We start from the raw sequence: 22,125 nt of genomic DNA, 5'->3' as shown, positions 1-22,125 counted from the left end.
CTGGCTGACTAAGATGCACGGACAGGGTCCCTGTCATAACGAGAGTGGTACAGAGCTCAGTGCGACTTATCAGGAAAGATAGGAGCCTCTTTGTGACCTGTAACAGCAGCTCCCAAGCTTTTTGATGCCAGGGGCCAGTTTCACAGAGGACAGTTTTTCCACGACCATGGTAGGGGGCTGGTTTCAGGATGATTCAAAAACATTGCATTTACTACGCACTTTATTTCTATCATTATTACATCAGCTCTACCTCCGAGCATCAGGCATTAGATCGTGGAGACTGAGGATCCCTGATCTATAAGGACATGGTTGGTGCCAGGCAGTAATTCTTAGAGGGCCACCACAAGAATTAAGCAGAACACCAACACTAAGCAAATCATTCGGGGTGTGGAGGCATAAACTAGGTCTCATACCCCTCTTCCAGCACAGGGACTCCTGTTCACAGCTCTGATGGGTTATGTACACTCAGTTCTGACAGCCTGTGATGTAGTAAAAGGAGCATGGGCTTTGAATCCCAACCCAGCCACTAGCAGTGGACTCAGACAGTTTCAGTTCTCTCAGCCTCAGTTTCTCCATCTGTGTGATGAAGATACTAACACCTACCTCCTAAGATGGTTGTGGTGATTAGATGACACCTTGGATGCAAAGTGCTTAACCTAGCACCAGGTACATGCTGCTGCTGCTAAGTCACTTCAGTCGTGTCCGACTCTGCGCAACCCCATAGACGGCAGCCCATGAGGCTCCCCCATCCCTGGGATTCTCCAGGCAAGAACACTGGAGTGGGTTGCCATTTCCTTCTCCAACACGTGAAAGTGAAGTTGCTCAGTTGTGTCCGACTTTTAGCGACCCCATGGACTTCAGCCTACCAGGCTCCTCCATCCATGGGATTTTCCAGGCAAGAGTACTGGAGTGGGGTGCCATTACCTTCTCCAACCAGGTACATAGTGATAGTGATAGTGAAGTTGCTCAGTCGTGTCTGACTCTTTGCGACCCCATGGACAGTAGCCAACCAGGCTCCTTCGTCCATGGGATTTTCCAGGCAAGAATACTGGAGTGGGTTGCCGTTTCCTTCTCCAGGGGATCTTCCCAACCCAGGGATCAAACCTGGGTCTCCCACATTGTAGGCAAACGCTTTACCATCTGAGCCGCCAGGGAAGCCAACCAGGTACATAGGAGGCACTTAAGTGATGAGCACTAGGTTTGCAGTTCCTTTGGTCTTACTCTTTTCTTCATGTATGTAGAATGCTGAATGGCTGAGCATGTTTTGCTTGAGAAGAAATAAAGTATTGGTTATAGGCAAAATGAAATTTTTTCTTAAAAACACCATTTGTCCTCACCTCCCTTATCTTCCAAACACCTGAATATTTTATCCAGGTAATTCACCGTCTTATAGACCAACATACTATATTAGTATCAGATATTCTCAGCCCCGTGGTGTCAGGTCCAACTGTTCACAGTGCTGCAGGTGGGTTTTTTGGGGAGCCAACAATGGCCTTGGAAGTCAGTATCTTTGCAGATGTCCTTAAGGCATTCCATTCCATTTCCTATCCTTGCTCAGATGCATGAAAGTGCCACAGCCCCACTCATCCAGAGGTTGTGCATGCACCTGTGGCAACTGAGAGCATCAGGAGATCTATGGAGATGGTAAGGCACATCTGCCCCGGTGTAGCTCAGTTGGGCAGCGATGCTGGAATGTTGCTTGTGCAGCGTGCTCAGGTGATAACCACACCATTAAATGGCTGCTCTTTGAACAAGTTTAGCACTTTTGAGGTAAAGAACTGACTGGAAGCAACACCTTTTTCTGAGTATGACTAGTCATTCCAAGAAAAGACACAATGAGTGTTGGTTTCACCTGGTGCAGTGAGTTTAATTCTATCTGGTGATGGACTGAGCAGCCCATTTTCTCTTTTGTGATAAGTGGTAGTCCAGAGTAACATTGCATACCCCAAGTAGACCTGTCATAAAAGTGACTGGTTCTTCAGGATTGGGAATGGGTAGATGGCCTTGAAGCCTCTTCTTTCTGGCCCCCTTCTGGGCTTGTGCTGCTTTGCTGCTCAGAGCTCATCCAGATTGTTCAGTAACTAAACAACCAGGGCTCTACTTAACCTCAGAGGATTGGGCCACAACTTATTTGGACAACCTAGGAAATAAATGAAAGACAGTAGATGATACTTAGTTGTTTTCAATATATGCTTAGCTGTTGATACTTCTGAACGCTATTTTTTAAGACTTTATTTCATATAGTAAGTAGGGCCTTAAAAAATAATAAGAATACACATAACAATGCAAATAATATTTACATAATACAAATAATAATTACATGGTAAACAATTTTCACTTCAGAGGCTTTGATTTCTGACGTTTTCTTAGCTTCAGCTATTATACATTTATATTGAAGAGAATTAGGTCTGGTTTATCCTGGAACAGACAGTCTCTGCTCAAACCATGTCCCAGCCTAAAGTAGACACCTTGATTTCGTGGTCCAGGGAACTCACATTTAATAAGTTGATTTGATTTTGAGTAAAAGCTATGGTCTTTAAAATGAGAGGTGCTGCAAACTTTTAGGAGTAGAGGTGAAAGTGAGACTAACTTTTTCATTATGCAAAAGTGTCAGGTATATTATCTCTATCTCATTTGGTCATCAAAAGACCCTACGAAGCACTGAGAAATGATGGTGGTTTGTACACATGTATTTACTTTCATTCCCCCTGAAATAAAGCCAAGATGCAGTAAAGAAAGTTTTCTAGAGGCACAAACCCTAAAGGACAAAAAGAATGAGAGGGGAGACACAGCAACACAGTTTTGGAAGCTGGAAAGCAGGTGGACCAGCAATCACCAGCTTGGCCTATAACTGGCAATGAGAAATGTCAAGATGTGACCTGATTTAATGCAGAAGCTCCCACCCTAGACAAACAGAAATTGATGATACCATGTACTGCTGTGAGTAAGAGTAGCAGTGGGGATTAAAGTTCTGTCTTTGACTATGAAGTGGCTTCATTTAAAAATACACACCTTATGATAGAAAGGGCCATGCCTACCTTGTACACTTCTGCATTTCCACACCTAATGCTGCCTGGTCCATGGAAGGTTTTCAATGTCTGTGTACATAAAGAATTAATTTATAAATATTCATTAAGTGCTTCAGGTGATGCTACAGAAATTAGATTTAGGTGGTACATCCCAGGAAGACATGACTAGGGCCAATGGATAGATGTGCCTTGGCAATAAATTTCAAGTCAATGGAGAAAGAAAGACCCTAATTTGTATAAGTTTCTAGTATTTGAATGAGCTTCATTCTAAAAACGTAAACTCATCATCACCCAGGGTATTGGAACTAGCACTGAATGTTCACTTGTCAGGGAAAATAGTAGAATATGATGGTGAAAGGCTTGAACTCAAGTCAGCCACTCCTGGGCTGGAGCCCTGATTCCATCACTTCATAGTTTTGTAATGTTGGGCAAGATACTTCATCTTTCAGTGTCCTCTTTGATAAAATGAAGATAATAATAGTATGTACTTGATGTAGCTGCTATAATGTCCAATTGAGAAAACCACTCATAAAATACTTAGTATAGACTTGGCATATAGTAAGAGTAAGTGTTTGATCCATATCCATTATTATTACAATTGTTATTAGAACAAATTCATGCCTAGGAGGCACATTTGAATGTGATGGGATTTGAAATAGCTCCCAGCTCATCTGGATGGGAGACATAGGGGAAGTATTGTTATCTTGTTGGCAAATAACAATAATGTAATTGAAATATCACATGTGTGCTGATTAAAATAGGTAGTTCTATTCTTTTTTTAAAAAGTTGTTCCAGAACAGCCTCGAAACTTATCTTGCATACAGAAGGGAGAACGTGGAACTGTGATCTGCACCTGGCACAGAGGGCGAGACACCCACCTGTACACTGCATACACTTTACAGTGAGTAAGACTGTATTTGCAGCTTTTTGATAGGTCTTCTCTTATATGACATCTAGAAGTATCTAACAGTGATAATTTTACTGAGAGGAGAAGCAGTAAACACCTCCAGATACTTAGATACTTAAAAAAAAAATTCTAGTGTTCATCAGGTAAAACTGGTTCATTCATCTAACAGTGTGAGAACTTATGTTTTAGGCCTGAGGACTGACTCAGATCTCTTCAGGGCATCCAAGGCCCACGTTATGGATACTCTTCCCTGCTGTATAGGGTTAAACTGGCTTCTCTCTAGGGTTAAACTTCTCTCTTTTGCAGTTGCGGAATCTTGGGTCATGGTTTATAAGTAGACTCTTTTTTGTGGTAGCTTTCCATTAGCCCTGGAGGATTTTCTTTTTAAAGCACCTTTTAAAAGACACTTGCTCCTTGGAAGAAAAGCTATGACCAACCTATACAGTGTATGAAAAAGCAGAGACATCACTTTGCCAACAAAGGTCCACATTGTCAAAGCTATGGTTTTTCCAGTAGTCATGTAAAGATGTGAGAGTTGGACCATAAAGAAGGTGGAGCACTAAAGACTTGATGCTTTTGAATTGTGGTGCTGGAGAAGACTCTTGAGAGTCCCTTGGACAGCATGGAGATCAAGCCAGTCAATCCTAAAGGAAATCAGTCCTGAATATTCATTGGAAGGACTGATGCTTAAGCTGAAACTCCAATACTTTGGCCACCCGATGCGAAGAGCCAACTCTCTAGAAAATACCCTGATGTTGGGAAAGATTGAGACAGAAGGAGAAGGGGGCAACAGAGGATCATATGGTTGGATGGTATCACTGACTCAATTGACATGAGTTTGAGCAGACTCTGGGAGATAGTAAAGGACAGGAAAGCCTGGCATGCTTCAGTCCATGGGGGTCACAAAGAGTTGGACATGACTTAGTGACTGAACAACAGCAACAATCTGACCTGAGTGTTTACAAAAAGAGAGAGTCTGGGAAATTCTTTCCCTTGGAATTAATTCTGTAATCCCATCCAGAGATCTAGCTGTGGGGCTGTGACTAAGTGAGAAGGAGATAGGGGAAAGGAAGTGGGGCCTAGGATTCTGATCTGTACTTGGATCTGGCACTTCTGTGAAGTAAATGCCAAGGTGGCCATAGATCCTCTGGATGATTGACTCTGTCCTAAGGAGTGAACAGGTCGGCCACGATTTAGGGATTCAAGGCTTTCCTGATGATTCAGTGGATACAGAATCTGTCTACCAGTGCCAGAGACACAGGTTCGATCCCTGGTCCAGGAAGATCCCACATGTCTCAGAGCAACTAAGCCCATGTGCCACAACTATTGAGTCTGTGCTCTAGAGCCCATGAGCTGCAACTACTGAGGCCACATGCCACAGCTATGGAAGCCGCACACCCTAGAGCCTGTGCTCTGCAACAAGAGAAGCCACTGCAATGAGAAGCCTGCATACTGCAACAAAGAGTAGCCCTCGCTCACTGTAACTAGAGAAAGTCTGCATGCAGCCACAAGGACCCAGCACAAACAAAAATAAATAAAATTATTAAAAAAAAAAAAAAAAGAATTCACCTGCAAAGCAGGAGAGGCAGGTTTGATACCTGGGTCAGGAAGATCCCCTGGAGGAGGAAATGGCAACCCACTCTAGTATTCTTGCTGGGAAAATCTCATGGACAGAGGAGCCTGGCAGACTGCAGTCCGTGGAGTCACGAAAAGTCGGAGATGACTGAAGCGACTGGGCACGTATGCACGCAGTGTAGAGATCATTACTCATCCATATGAATGTCAAGCATTTCAGTCCTATCAAAAAAAAAAAAAAAAAGAGGGGTGAACTGTGGTCCTATGACTGCGGAATACAATATTCCCATAGTATAACCCCTAATAAAACATGTCAAGAATTTTAGATACTTGAACATTTTGTTTCTTTGTGCTAAAAAGAGGCAATAGTACATAAATTGTCTTGCTAAACACAAGCATCTTTCATTTACAGGTTAAATGGACCAAAAAATTTAACTTGGCAAAAGCAATGTAATGATCACTATTGTGATCATTTGGACCTTGGAATCAACCTAACCCCTGAATCACTTGAATCTAGTTACACAGTCAAGGTTACTGCTATCAATAGTCTTGGGAGTGCTTCTTCATTTCCATTCTCATTCACATTGCTGGACATAGGTATGTATAATTTCACTTTTTTAGGTGTCGATCTTAGCCTGTGAACATTATTTTTAGAATCACTTGTGTGATGGTTTCAAAAGGGAGAGTGGTTCGTGGAGAGTGGCCAGTAGGCATTGACAAAGGATAGATGTGTCTTTGATGTAAGCAAAAGGATGTAGGTCTCAAACGAGAGACATGGTTGTACAAAATGGAATATGCGACATTATTCTCTGTGTTGGAGAAATAAGAGCCCACTGGTTTCAGATCCCATGAAGGCATAGGCTGCCAGTGATCCTTTCTGAGTGAGGAGAGGGTCATGTGAGGTTGTTCAAGAAGCTCAGTGTAAGCCCTTCATGGTGGAGGTGTCTTTTCAGGGTCACAGCTACTCCATTGTTCTAAGATAAGGCTGCGTGTGGGCCTGCAGGGCTGAAGCAGCCAGGTGCAAACTATAAATAAAGTGTATCGATGTACCAAATGCATCTTCCTCAGAGAACACTTACTTCACCCCTCTCATCAGCTTGGGAGCTGGAGTTAGCCAGTCCCAGCACATTTCTGAGCAGATGTAATTGGCCCAGTTGAGTCAGAGGCCAATTCCAGGCATTCCCAGGTAACACTGAGCTTCTGACCTGCCTGAAGTTCTGGCCTCACAACACGTGTCTCTTTTCTCTCTTCCCAAGGCATCTCATTGCACATATACACACTGTACAGTGTAGTAAATGATGTACGTTAGCATCTACTCTACATTTTGCTATCACACTTTTGCCTATTTTGCCTTCCTTCTCTTTACATTGACCATTCATCTCTAGTCACCTTCTTTCCCTCTTCTCTTCTATTCCTCTGTTGCCGAGTCTCTTTCCTATGGCTTTTCCTACCAAGATTTTTTCTCCTTCTGATGTAATCGCCACTAGCCACACCTCTACCTTCTCAGCCGTTGAAACTCTTGGGTTTGGCACATTGGTTTTCTTTAAATCATTAAATTAAGTGAAATCCAAATTATCAGTGATGTTTATGGTAGTTTATCTGTTTAAAAATGAGGGTAGATTAAAGGGAATTACTTTAATGATTTAGAAGTCAATCCAATTTTTTCTTCCTTCTAAAAGCCAGGGACTCCTCTCTTGTTTGTTTCACCAAGTTGGCGGCTGTGCATTTTAGAAATGAGACTTGTTCAACTCTTTATAGCTCATGTAATTATAAGGCAATTTCCAGCTGTGGAGCCTGAATCACACTTTTTTGTTTGTCCTGGTTACCAGTGAGGCCTCTTCCTCCGTGGGACATCAGAATCAAATTTGTAAATGCTTCCGTGGACAGGTGTACCCTTCTGTGGAGAGATGAGGGACTGGTGCTACTCAATCGACTCAGATATCGGCCCATTAACAGCAGATCCTGGAATATGGTAATGGTCTCTAGAGTGAAGGGGAAACCAGGGAGAAATTCTTAGTAGCACAGCCCAGATGTCTTTTTTCATATCAGCAAAATACAGAGTTTAAGAATGTTTAGCCCAAAAGTACACATATACATGTGAGACATATCAGTCAATCATTTACACTTCTGTTTATTGAGAAGTATCTTAGGGAATTCCCTGGCAGTCCAGTGGTTAGGACTCCATACACTCACTGCCAAGGGTCCAGGTTTGATTCCTGGTGGGGAAACTAAAATCCCATAAACCATGTGTCAAAAAAAAGAAAAAAATGAAAACAAATATCCTAAAATTTGATCACTGATGCTGAAATTTTTTAAGCCATAAGCTTCTGTAAACCCACACTAATTTTTATGATTTATTTCTAGTAAATGATTCATTTTTCCTTGTTGTTCTACTCCCTACCCCATTATTACTTCCATTATTACTTTTTAGTAATTTCTTTTAAATTATTTATATATTTAGTTGGCTGCACTGGGTTTTAGTTTCTGCATGCGGGATCTAGTTCCCTGACCAGGGATGGAACTCAGGCCCCCTGCATTGGGAGCACAGTCTTAGCCATTACACCACCAGGGAAGTCTCACGTTTTAGTAATTTTTAACCTATTGGAAAAATAAATATTAGGGAATGTTCAGAGGCTTATCTAAATTGAATATTCCAAAGATAAAACTTTACACTTTGATGTAATATTGAACATTAAATTTTTACAATAAAAATGTAGGATTATGATTCTTTCCAGTATTTTGGTAAAATATAGTGCCTATAATAATAACAAAGGATCAGTTCCACATAGGAGAATTCCATGGACTATTCATGGGGTCACAAAGAATCGGACACGACTGAGTGACTTTTACCCTATTCAAATATTAGTCGCTTAGATTTATGTCTGACTCTTTGTGACCCTGTGGAGTGTAGCCCACCAGGCTCCTTGGTCCGTGGAATTCTCCAGGCAGTAATACTGGAGTGGGTTGCCATTCCCTTCTCCAGGGGATCTTTCTGACCAAGGGACCAAACTCAGGTGGATTTTTCACCATCTGAGCCACCAGGGAAGCCCTAGTTCCAGATATAGAAAGGTATAATAATTAAGTGTTTATATATTGTTGTTGTTGTTCAGTCATGAAGTCGTGTCCGACTCTTTGTGACCCCAAGGACTGCAGCATGCCACTTAATAATTTTCTTATATAATTAAATTTTTCTGTTTGGAGCCAGTTTTATGTCTGTGTTAAAACATTCATTGCATTCTCATTGTGGCCAAATAAAAAATAATATCTAGTTAGAAACAAACTTTTTCAAGGCCTTTTTGAAAACGAGTAGTTTTCAGTGTTTACTTGTTTTATAGCTGGTTTCTGGATCCCCTTTGGAATCTCTATAGATGGGTTGTTAGATCCACAAATTTTTTTGTCTTTGTGTTTCTAATGAGACACTATTGTTTCAGATTAACATTACATGTATTCAGTAACCCAGTTATTTTATTTCTTCTCATTGAATGACAGATTTGAAAAGTAAAAAGGGTTATCTAGTTTGGTTTTCTTACCTTTATTTTAATTAATTTAGTATTAACAGGCACTTTAAAAAATCTTGTTGGTTTCAAGGTTAATGTCACAAATGCCAAAGGAAGACATGACTTGCTGGATCTGAAACCCTTTACAGAATATGAATTTCAGATTTCCTCTAAGCTACATCTTTATAAAGGTAGTTGGAGTGATTGGAGTGAATCTTTGCGAACACAAACACCAGAAGAAGGTATGTGTCTAAAAGAGGCAGGGAGCGGGGGGAGGCGGGGGAAGGAGTGGTGGATAGACAGGATGAAAGATAAGAGAGAGAGGAAGATGTAATAATTTCCTTAGAATAGACTCTAAAATACTGATACTAAATCAAAACATAGTGCATTGATTAACAAGCTCATTTTCACATCAGCTTAAGTATTGAAGCTGTCCAGGGAGATATGTTTATATTGCTTGGAAATTTTTGACATTAGTTAAGTCCTACTCCTGTTTTTCATATATTATCACATTGGTTACAAGCTGTATGCCTCTGTTTGATTTTATCTCTTACTTCTATTTCACTTACTATCTCACTCTTTTTTATTCCACAAAGCTATGACTAGTAATTAATTTCATTCCTTTATCATTAAACCTTGATGCATCTTGCCTTTTGGGTTCTATGAAAATTAATATGGCCTTTATAAGCCATACTAAAAGCTTGGGAAAAGGTAATCTCTGGAGACATAACATTTTAAAATAAAGTTTAACATTCAACAATCCTCTCTTTTCCAAATATTACAGCCCTGCACTTCTTCAAACTTTGATACTCACTGCTCACAGGAGTACCATAGATAGCCCATAGCTATGAAGAGGAGATCAAATATATTTTTCAGTCTGATGAGCTTTTTGTTTTTGGTAATTATTGGGAAGACAGTTTTATTGAAGTAAAATCAAATATTTTATTAAACCAAAAATGTTTATATGAACTTTATGCCTCTTCTAAATCTTTGGAGACATAAGAAATAGCCGTTTGAGTATTAGTTTTTGAAAGCACTCAGTTAGTGATACAATACACAACTTCATAATTTGTCTGAGAAGTTAAGTTGTATCACATTAAGCTAAAATATAAAAATAGGGAAACTCTGGGCTCATAAATTCTTGTCATTTTTACTCACACTTGATAATGACCTGTTTAGATATGTATGAAAGATTTTTATTTTTATTTTTTCAAGTGTTTATCTGTTGAATTAAAAACCCATCAAGGCAGAATGGTAATTTTCTCATATCCTATAAAATGAACCACTACCATAACAACGAATGCAGCAACTTGTGTTTATGAACTCGTGGATGGTTATGAATTGAACCAAGGAAGCTGGCTTATTCAGAGTAGTTGCAAGCATTCACAAAGAGAGAAACCCATACTCTGAAATACACCACGTTGACCAAGCTCTGCTGACTTCCTCTCTATCTGAATCTCCCTTTTCTGTGTTTGATCTTTCTGTGGGTTATTGTAAGATCTCTTTTCTCTTACTCTAAGCTTCATGGTTTTCACCTCTTACCACTGTTTCTGTCATCAGTTTCTGTATGAAACACTAACTGATGTAAACCTAAAAGGTGTGAAATTTTTTTGACACTTCTTCCTTTTAACCCTTGGGATGTGTATGCAAATGTAACTTGGCATTTAAAAAAAAATACTAGTAAGCTTTTTTTTTTTTAATTACTGTCTAAAACTGAGCAATGTTATTATGATAGAGCTCTTTCTTTGCAGTCTTGGCTACTCAAAACAGCACAATATGTTATCTCTTAGTGGTTTGGGTGCAGTTATTTATAGCATGTCAGCAGTGAATGAAGGCATTATTCACTCCATATGCCCCTTCCCTTGTCATTAAATTAAACTCTTGTCACAGTCCTCCATGAAGAACACTTTAAAAATGACCACTAAGTAAGGGGTGGAAGGAAACAGATCACATTCCTATGCTTAGGAAGACAGTCCATCAATCAGTATACGTCAAATGTGGGCCTGACTGGGAAACGAGCAGTCATATTTTGCTTCTAGTGGGAAAACAGTCTTGAGTTTGGGTTGCATAGTGTCTTCACATGCCTGAGAAAATGCCCAAGTACTGGGGTACAGTGCTTCCTCATCATTTTGAGCACCCAGGAGGAGACTCCAAAATAAAGGTGAATGAACCATTCCTTAGAGCTATATTAACAATTAAGTCTTTCTGCCTATTAATTCTTCATCATTTTTCAGTGTTATTTGTATGTTTGGTCTTGGTAAACTTGACCGTGGACAGTTAATAAAGGAAGTTTTAAATGCTCATACTAGTGCCAGAGGAGGAGTCCTCCTCCATCATGGTGATGGCATAGGTAATTGGTGAGAGATCCCCAAAGAGAGGAAAAACATAGCTGCAGCCACCCATCTTCCCATTGAGAAGCTAGACAATTGTTCATTCACTTGTGATTTTAAACAATTGCTAGGATAGGTTGCTGCTGCTGCTGCTGCTGCTGCTGCTAAGTCGCTTCAGTCATGTCCGACTCTGTGTGGCTCCATAGATGGCAGCCCACCAGGCTCCTCCGTCCCTGGGATTCTCCAGGCAAGAATACTGGAGTGGGTTGCCATTGCCTTCTCCATAGGATAGGTTAGGTGTGAACAATTAAATACTAGAGGTTATTTTACCATCTGTTAGTAAGCAAGATGTTAAGTCTAGCTTAAGAGTTAGCAAGTATTTTCTATAAAGGTCCAAAGCTGAAAATAATAAATATTTTCAGCTTTGCAGACCTATGATCTTTGTCACAACTATTAAAATTTGCTGTTATCACATGCAAGCAGCCATTGACAGTCTAGAAATACATAGACAAAACTGTATCCAAAATTTTATTTTTGCACACTGAAACTTGAATTTTATAAAATTTTTATGTCACTAAAAAGGATTCTTCTTTTGATTGGTTGTCAACCATCTAAAAATGTGAAAGCTATTATCATTAGTTCACTGGCTATATCGAAACACAGAATAGGGAACCAGTCAGATTTGGTCCATGGGCCATAGTTTGCTGATTCCTAAATTAGCTAAACTTGAAAATATCATGCTTGTATCTTTTTGCCTAAGACTTGAGGAAATGAGAATGAATGGTTATTTACCTACTAAAGGGGCTTAGCGACAAACATTTTCATTAGAGGGAAAATGTTATGTTTGAGATCCAATGAGTGTCACTACCCTCTTTTCTTCTTCTTGTGGCCTCTCCTAAGCTCAACACCTACCCTGGAAGAAGTAAATGCCTAAGCTTAATTATTTGACAAGATGGTAATCACTCCAATGGGAAGAAATGCTTTTCATGAAACCCTCCAAAAGAAGCCAGTGGGGAGTAAAAAACACTTCTCTGGATGGCCTGTAAGGAATGTATATATGCCAGGAACTATGCCAGGTACTCAGATGCAATGATAAGCAGTCAGATCCTCAGATTCAGGGACTTACTGTCTATCTTGGAACATCAGGGAAAATTCCTAGAAGAGATGGCACCAAGAATAAGCTGCAAAGCCCAAAGGGAATCTTATGGCCTTCTACCATCTGGAGTATGCGGTCTCCAAGGTACTGCAGTAGAAGGGAAGAGCTATTACCTCCTAGAAGTACTTGCTTCTCTTGAGTTCTGTGAAATCTCTTCTACCCTGTTGGTTTTTCTTCTACCCTGTTGGCCAATTCTTCCTAGTCTTTTATGCTGGCCATCTTTCTCTTCTTAATCTCAATATACAGGGCTTTGTACTGGGTCTCTTTCTTTTCCCAGCTGACCTCATTCAATCTCATGGCTCTAAAACTAGATAGGTAGGTAAAGAGAAAGAAAGAATATAGTTTCTGTTCTGGAGTCTCTCCAGAACTTCAGATTTGTACTCCAATCACGTATTCTACATCTTCACTTAGATATCAACAGATACACTAAACCTCACATAGCCAAAAAAATTGTTTTTTCTCCAATGCAAAATGCTTTCAGAATGCCTCTGTTTCAGTCTTTCCTTTCGTGGTTAATGACTCTACCATCTTCCTAGTTATTCAAGTCAAAAAATGGAGAAATTATCCTTAAATTCTCCTTTTCTCCCATTCCCTCATACCAGCATTGAGTCTCCTAAACATATTCAAAATCTATTCATTGCTTCCACTGCTACTCTGACTATCCTAGTTTAAGCTACTTTCTCATTAGAAAACATAACAACAAAATGAACACTTACAAACTCATCATTCAAGTTAAATGCTGTAAAATTACTGATGTATTCTTACCCTGTCACACTTCCCCACAGGTAGCCACTACCCTGGATTGTGTGTTTATGTCATCATCACACTTTTCTCATAGTTTTCAGAAATGTATATACTTCTAAACAGTGATTAGTGTCACTTGTTTTAAGCTTGATCAAAATTATATGCAGTATATAATCTTTTGCAACTCACTTTTTTTCCCCATCAGGACTCTAACATGATGCCTCCATTGATTTTAGGATAGAGGAAACATCCCTGCTTCTGTTAAGAAATAGGCTCTTCACTTGTGATCTGGATGTTGAAAGATTATCTTTCTTAAAAAGAAAAAAATAGATGGTGGAGTATTCAGCTATGTCAGATGTTCCCAGTAAATCCACTGAAGTGAGAATAGAGAAGTAATCATCAGATTTGACAAAGCAGCATCAATTTCTGACCAGGAACAGCATAAGTAGAGTTGGGGGGCATTGAATGAGAGTGAATGTGAGGTGAGGAAATAAAGACAGTGACGATTCACAACTCTTCAAGAAGTTCTGTGAAGGGGAGCAGAGATGTTGGGCAGTAGCTGGAGTAGGATGTAGCATTAAGAAATTCCTTAATTTTTTTTAGGATCAGAGATAATACAGTATATTTACAAGGTGATTTTAGGACCCAGCAGAAAAAGAGAGATTAATGATACAGGAAATAGGATAATAGTGGGAGAGATATACTTGATGAAGCAAGAGGATGGGACCTAAAACTCAAGGGGTTGGCCTATGATGGAAGTAGGGAATGCTTCATTCACAGTAAAGTCAGTAGAAGTGATGTGTTAGGGAACTGATGGGGAAGTTTGAAAGTTTTCATGGTGGAAATATTAGGGAATCCCTGTCTGATCACTTCATTTTGCTCAGTGAAGTGTGAGGCAAAGACATGAGGTGAGAGAATCAGATCATTTGAAGTGAGCAGGTAGAGGGACTTACAGCATCAGCCATCGGGAAGAAGCAACCCCTGTGGATGATAAGCCACCAAAAATAGTGACAGAACGGAGTGAAAAGAGAGAGTGAACAAAGTGTTGAAATCATCAAAGAGGAGGAAGGGTGGGGGAGTGTGTAGGGCTTCCCATGGAGACATAGCAGGTGGTAACGTATGAAGGCAAGAGTCTACCACTGAGAAACTTGTTTAACCATGTAGGTGTTTGTGAATCTGTGAATCTATTTGAGTTATTTGAAACTAGATTTTAGAGAAGTGTATCACAGTCCAAAGAGTGGACATTGAGGAACCAAGGTGGTGGATGACTTACTTAGCTCTGTCTTTCCCTGCTTGGAGCATGGCTTGGACCAAAATATTCTCATGGGTTCAATTTAGTCCACTACCTGAAATCTCTCAAGGTACTCCTTTTTCATATTCACTTTGTGTTAAATTCTCTATTTTTACTGTTCTTAGAGATCTTTCTACTCTACCCCTGTTGCTGCTAAGTCGCTTCAGTCATGTCCAACTCTGTGCGACCCCATAGACGGCAGCCCACCAGGCTCCCCTGTCCCTGGGATTCTCCAGGCAAGAACACTGGAGTGGGTTGCCATTTCCTTCTCCAATGCATGAAAGTGAAAAGTGAAAGTGAATTCGCTCAGTCGTGTCCAACTCTATCGACCCCATGGACTGCAGCCTACTAGGCTCCTCCGTCCATGGGATTTTCCAGGCAAAAGTACTGGAGTGGTGCGTGCTAAAACCTTGGTGGAGGGATTGCTGTCTACTTGCAATTCAGTTTCTCTCATCCACACCATTGCACTTGCCTTGGCTTCCAAGATGAATGCTAATCTCAGAAGCAGCACATGGCTTAGCCCTGATTTACTTACCACACGTCCTGTTTCATTGAATCCTCAAATCTTGGGATTCCCTTGTAACTCAGTCAGTAAAGAATCTGCCTGCAATGCAGGAGACCCGGGTTTGATTCCTGGGTGGGAAAGATCCCCTGGAGAAGGAAATGGCAGCCCATTCCAGTATTCTTGCCCGAAGAATCCCATGGACAGAGAAGCCTGGCAGGCTACAGTCCATGCGGTCACAAGAGTCAGACGTGACTTAATGACTAAACTGCCACCACCAGAGTTGAAAGAACCCTTTGAGGGCAGTTAGGCTGATCTTCTGCTTAATTTAGGATATCTTCCTTTTTTATATTGGTGATTCCTTCCTCTTTAACCCAGTTTTTTTCCTTCACATGGATAGTACATTCGTCTCAGGAGAAATGACTTCCATTGCTCAATATTCATACTTTTTATCATTTGTATTCATCCTTTTTGTGTGTGTCACTTGGGACATATGGCCTTTGTCTTTCCTTTTCTCACCTGCCTATGATACTTTTATCTGACTTTTTGATAACACTGAGGTTAGGACTCCCAAGTGATTTTGACAGTTGAATGTCAAAGATTCTCTATAATGTTAGCCCTTATATTGCTTTACATAGCAGTAGTTTGACATTTCTAGTCATGAATTTTTACACTTTGAAACCCATACAGATTTGACTAATGATTTCTCTCCCATAGAGGCTTACACTACAGGTTGGCACCGTTAAAATTTCAGCTTCACTTGCAATTTATCTTTTGAAGAAACTATGACTCTTGAATTTGATTCTTAGCTCTGTAATAATCTGGTAGGTTGTAGAGGCAATGAGTGGCAATGAGAGGTGAGTGTTCCCTTGAAATTTCTCACCTATATGTAATTAACTGAAGACATGTAGCACCATGGAACGTGTCATCTGGCCTAGACACTGAGCACACCATAGTTTCCAAATCCTGATTATGTGGTCAATGTCTGGATCATCTAGTTTGTAGCGTGTTCAGATCTTTGCTCAACACGGTGAATGCTAACAAATGAGCAGGGTCTTTGGAGACAGCAAAACTTGGGCCCAGCTCAGCTTTGCCATTACCATCTCTGCAGTTTTTGTAAATCATTTGACTTTTGTCAGCCTCCTTGTCCTCAGCTGCAAAACAGGTCTACTCATATGCTCCCTCTGCATTGTGTGAGGATTAAGTGAGAGCATGGATATATAGTATCCAAAGATTATTTGGCACATGGTAGTTGGACACGACTGAGCGACTTCACTTTCACTTTTCACTTTCATGCACTGGAGAAGGAAATGGCAACCCACTCCAGTGTTCTTGCCTGGAGAATCCCAGGGACGGGGGAGCCTGGTGGGCTGCCGTCTATGGGGTCACACAGAGTTGGACATGACTGAAGTGACTTAGCAGCAGCAGCAGCAGCAGAAGGTGGTCAATAAATGCCAGCCCCCCTTCCTTTCTGTTGCCTGTGCTTTTTTCCTTTTTACATATGGACTAGCAGAAAAAAAAGTTCTGAGCTTGATTCCTGGGTCCCTGTAATCCTGAAGGGTAGAGAGCACTTTCAGAATGTCTTCTGTACACATTTCTTACTGTTAGGTCCTCACTGCAAGGGTGAATACTATCACTGGTCAGAAGAGAAGGGGAAGAAATGAATGTTTAGAAGTTAAAAGAGATGAAGGTGAGAGAGGCAGGAAGAGGAAGTGACAAAGGAAAAGACTAGAACATGAAAGAGGCACACCCAATGGAAGACCTAAGTTTTACAGAGACGTTGTAAGCCTTAGCAGAGCCAGGCAACTGCATGATGCAGAGCAAAGATCATAGACCAAACAGAGCTGTGTTCAAAGCCTGGCTTCCCCACTAATTAGTTCTGGAACTTTGATCAAGTTCCTTAACTTCTTTGAACTTCAGTTTTCAGGTGAAGAAAACAACAACAGCTAAATTGACTGAGTGCTTAACATGTGTAAGCACTCTTACGTTCATTTAAATTCTCACAATAGCCCCATCTGATGTGTAGAATTATGATCCTCATTTGACAGATGAGGAACCTGGCTTAAGGACAAGTCAGCATTGTTCCAGAGAAGGCAATGGCACCCCACTCCAGTACTCTTGCATGGAAAACACCATGGACGGAAGAGCCTGGTAGGCTGCAGTCCATGGGGTCGCTAAGAGTCAGACACGACTGAGCGACTTCACTTTCACTTTCCGCTTTCATGCATTGGAGAAGGAAATGGCAACCCACTCCAGTGTTCTTGCCTGGAGAATCCCAGGGGCGGGAGAGCCTGGTGGGCTGACGTCTATGGGGTCACACAGAGTCGGACACGACCGAAATGACTTAGCAGCAGTAGCAGTAGCAGCATTTTTCAGGATCACAGAGCCTGGATTTGCCCATAGAGGGCCTGGCTCTGGAGCTCACACTTTAACCACTGCACCAAAGCTAGTATGTCATGCGGCTGAGGAGGACATGAGACGTCACTGAATGGGCCCACATGGGGCCTGCCCATGGTATGTGCTAGGACATGTGCCCCCTCTCTGTCCTTCTTTCTCTTCTCCCCTTCCTGCCTGCTTGTCTTCTGCCATCCAGGTGGGACTTAGCTTTCTGGGAATTTCTAGCTGGTTAAATGGAACTTGCTGCTCTAGAAGGAACCCCAAGTTAGATTCACCCTAATATACTCTGAGGGTCACTGTTACGCAAGTTAGGTTGGCACAATTGAAGCCTGTTTTCAGGGATTGCTTCCATTGATTCCACCCCTGGCTGTAAATCAAAACAAAACTGATAGTGGGAGAAATAAAACTATTTCAGTTCAGTTCAGTTCAGTTCAGTCGATCAGTCGTGTCTGACTCTTTGTGACCCCATGAATTGCAGCACTCCAGGCCTCCCTGTCCATCACCAACTCCTGGAGTTCACTCAAACTCATGTCCATTGAGTCGGTGATGCCATCCAGACATCTCATCCTCTGTCGTCCCCTTCTCCTCCTGCCCCCAATCCCTCCCAGCATCAGAGTCTTTTCCAATGAGTCAACTCTTCTCATGAGGTGGCCAAAGTACTGGAGTTTCAGCTTTAGCATCATTCCTTCCAAAGAACACCCAGGGCTCATCTCCTTCAGAATGGACTGGTTGGATCTTCTTGCAGTCCAAGGGACTCTCAAGAGTCTTCTCCAACACCACAGTTCAAAAGCATCAATTCTTTGGCGCTCAGCCTTCTTCACAGTCCAACTCTCACATCCATACATGATCACTGGAAAAACCATAGCCTTGACTAGACGGACCTTTGTTGGCAAAGTAATGTCTCTGCTTTTGAATATGCTATCTAGGTTGGTCATAACTTTCCTTCCAAGGAGTAAGTGTCTTTTAATTTCATGGCTGCAATCACCATCTGCAGTGATTTCGGAGCCCAGAAAAATAAAGTCTGACACTGTTTCCACTGTTTCCCCATCTATTTCCCATGAAGTGATGGGACCAGATGCCTTGATCCTAGTTTTCTGAATGTTGAGCTTTAAGCCAACTTTTTCACTCTCCTCCTTCACTTTAATCAAGAGGCTTTTGAGTTCCTCTTCACTTTCTGCCATAAGGGTGGTGTCATCTGCATATCTGAGGTTATTGATATTTCTCCCGGCAATCTTGATTCCATCTTATACTTCTTCTAGCCCAGCATTTCTCATGATGTACTCTGCATATAAGTTAAATAAACAGGGTGACAATATACAGCCTTGACGTACTCCTTTTCCTATTTGGAACCAGTCTGTTGTTCCATGTCCAGTTCTAACTGTTGCTTCCTGACCTGCATACAGGTTTCTCAAGAGGCAGGTCAGGTGGTCTGGTATTCCCATCTCTTTCAGAATGTCCCACAGTTTATTGTGATCCACAAAGTCAAAGGCTTTGGCATAGTCAATAAAGCAGAAATAGATGTTCTTCTGGAACTCTCTTCCCTTTTCGATCATCCAGCGGATGTTGGCAATTTGATCTCTGGTTCCTCTACCTTTTCTAAAACCAGCTTGAACATTTGGAAGTTCACAGTTCACGTATTGCTGAAGCCTGGCTTGGAGAATTTTGAGCATTACTTTACTAGTGTATGCGATGAGTGCAATTGTGCGGTAGTTTGAGCATTCTTTGGCATTGCCTTTCTTTGGGATTGGGATGAAAATTTACCTTTTCCAGTCCTGTGGCCACGGCTGAGTTTTCCAAATTTGCTGACATATTGAGTGCAGCACTTTCACAGCATTATCTTTTGGGATTTGAAATAGCTCAACTGGAATTCCATCACCTCCACTAGCTTTGTTCATAGTGATGCTTTCTAAGGCCAACTTGACTTCACATTGCAGGATGTCTGGCTCTAGGTGAGTGATCACACCATCGTGATTATCTTGGTCATGAAGATCTTTTTTGTACAGTTCTTCTGTGTATTCTTGCCACCTCTTCTTAATATCTTCTGCTTCTGTTAGGTCCATACCATTTCTGTCCTTTATTGAGCCCATCTTTGCATGAAGTGTTCCCTTGGTATCTCTAATTTTCTTCAAGAGATCTCTGGTCTTTCCCATTCTGTTGTTTTCCTCTATTTCTTTGCATTGATCACTGAGGAAGGCTTTCTTATCTTTCCTTGCTATTCTTTGGAACTCTGCATTCAGATGCTTATATCTTTCCTTTTCTCCTTTGCTTTCCGCTTCTCTTCTTTTCACAGCTATTTGTAAGGCCTCCTCACACAGCCATTTTGCTTTTTTGCATTTCTTTTCCATGGGGATGGCCTTGATCACTGTCTCCTGTACAATGTCATGAACCTCCGTCCATAGTCCATCAGGCACTCTATCTATCAGATCTAGGCCCTTAAATCTATTTGTCACTTCCACTGTATAATCATAAGGGATTTGATTTAGGTCATACCTGAATGGTCTAGTGGTTTTCCCTACTTTCTTCAATTTAAGTCTGAATTTGGCAATAAGGAGTTCATGATCTGAGTCACAGTGAAAACTATTTCATGCACTGATAATACACATACACACTTAGACATAGGAGTTGATTATTCAGTTTCTTTTCAAAAAATATGTTCAGTTGACTTTCTCAAATTAAATCAGGTCATATTTGACCATTGTTTTATGGATTGGTGGTTATTTCTTTTACTAGTTCAGCCTGTGTTTCAGCATCAAGTAGATGAGATTGTCTGGTTTGTTCATTGCTTATTCATCATTTAACAAAGAGTAACTGGGAGCCTGTTACATTCTAAGCACTGCACTGGGTATGAGGAATGCTAAGATGAATGAGGGAGAAGGCAATGGCACCCCGCTTCAGTACTGTTGCCTGGAAAATCCCATGGATGGAGGAGCCTGGTAGGCTGCAGTCCATGGAGTCGCTAAGAGTCAGACATGACTGAGTGACTTCACTTTCACTTTCCACTTTCATGCATTGGAGAAGGAAATGGCAACCCACTCCAGTGTTCTTGCCTGGAGAAGCTTGGTAGGCTGCAGTCCATGGGGTCGCACAGAGTCGGACACGACTGAAGCGACTTAGCAGCAGCAGCAAGATGAATGAGACAGACTTCCTTACAAATAGATTATTGTCTAATGGTCATAAAACCAAATAATTATACTCCAACATAAATTCAGGAATGGAGATGAACACAAAGTTCAGCCTTTGTGTTTGTAATTTACAGGATTGAAAAATGTTTTCCTCATGATTTATGTCTGTTTTTCTGTTGAGAATTTTTTATGCATTCCAACAAAAAAGAATTAACCATGTATACTTTCTTTGAGTTATTTTACTAATACATGTTTAAGGGTAAGTTAAGAATGTAATGTCCCCTTGTCATTTTTAAAAGTTTGTTTTTAAGGTGATTATTTAGTCACACAGTCATGTTTGACTCTTTGTGACCCCATGGACTACAGCACTTTGTTTTTTATGACTTCTGTGGTCAAGCATGTTCATTATTTAACAAAAGGAAAAGGGAAATACTGGGACACAAAGAAAATTGAAATTATCCTATAATTCTACTCTCTTAGAATAGTTTAATCAATAACCAATTGACTTTTAAAGTTTTTACGTTGTGTATTTGTATATATGTATATATACATGAAGCTGTGGATTTTTTTCCCCTTCAAAACAGAGCCTATTGGGATGTTAAATGTCTGGTACATGAGACAGCACATTGACTACAATAGACAACAGATTTCTCTTTTCTGGAAGGTAAGTTTGCAGTGTCCACTTAAAATTCAGGAGAACTATATATTTAGTTTTTTTAATTGAGATATAATTGACATATGAAGAGAATTACATATTTGAACGGTAAGTTTCAAGGCCGAAGAACTTGTTCTATAGTTGTTTTGATATGAGGCTTCAGAGACTGTGTTGGAACTCATTTTCTCAGCCAGATCTTCACGATGGTTGACTTTATGTCATTTACTTTTCCAACACAAGGGTGAGGACTCTTTACTTCCTGCCTCCACGCAATCATATCTTTCCCTCATCCACTTCCAGTCAGATCAAGGTCTCTTCCCTTCCCAAACTGTGCCCATCCTGTGACCCCATTCCCCACACCTTCTCTTCTGATTCTGTTCTCCTCTCTGCCATTCCTCCCACCCAACAGATACAATATGCCCTGCAGTGACCACCTCACTTTTTCATTTTAGGGGAGGGTAAAGCTGTGGATATAGATATTTAGGAATATGTTTTCTATGGTCATTGAAAAGTGAGTGGGTGGAAAGTAAGCGCCTCTACCTCAGGAATACTAATAATAGTAGAAAATAAGAGAAATAGGAATAGAAAACAGCCTTTCTTCAGGAATAGTAGTAAAACAGTGGTAAACAGAACAACCTTCCAGCAAACAATGAGGCCTAATGTTATGACAGAATGTAAAAGTTTCACAAAGTGCTGAAAGCTGGCATTATCATTTCAACTTAACCCTTACAAAAACCCTAAGAGATACATACTAGTATCCCCACTAACACATGAAAAAAACTGAGAGCCCAAAAAAGGAGGTTTTTCACAAAGTCAACCACCTACTAAGTGCAGGGCTGGGACTAAAACCCCATCCAGAGCTCTTTCTGCTATAGTATGACTCATTTTGCCCCCCAAAATATATATATTGTTTGAATTGA

The 22,125-nt window shown here is 40.8% G+C and overlaps 1 protein-coding gene across 4 annotated transcripts in view; it reads left to right on the top strand.

Annotated features, from left to right (window-relative positions):
* The window catches only part of IL12RB2 (interleukin 12 receptor subunit beta 2), an 87,153-nt gene that overhangs the window by 15,203 nt on the left and 49,825 nt on the right, over nucleotides 1–22,125 (top strand). For 3 of the 4 annotated variants that reach the window (XM_024984942.2, XM_005204447.5, NM_174645.3), the window contains 5 exon segments: nucleotides 3,816–3,930; nucleotides 5,924–6,108; nucleotides 7,341–7,483; nucleotides 9,100–9,250; nucleotides 21,135–21,214. In XM_024984942.2, the coding sequence (XP_024840710.1) occupies nucleotides 3,816–3,930; nucleotides 5,924–6,108; nucleotides 7,341–7,483; nucleotides 9,100–9,250; nucleotides 21,135–21,214 (674 nt within the window). 4 annotated transcript variants of the gene reach the window in all.

The sequence above is a fragment of the Bos taurus genome, chromosome 3 (genome assembly GCF_002263795.3).
Source record: "Bos taurus isolate L1 Dominette 01449 registration number 42190680 breed Hereford chromosome 3, ARS-UCD2.0, whole genome shotgun sequence".
In the NCBI taxonomy this organism is placed as follows: Eukaryota; Metazoa; Chordata; class Mammalia; order Artiodactyla; family Bovidae; genus Bos; species Bos taurus.
Note: the sequence above shows the minus strand (reverse complement) of the source record. Positions and strands in the feature narration are given on the sequence as shown.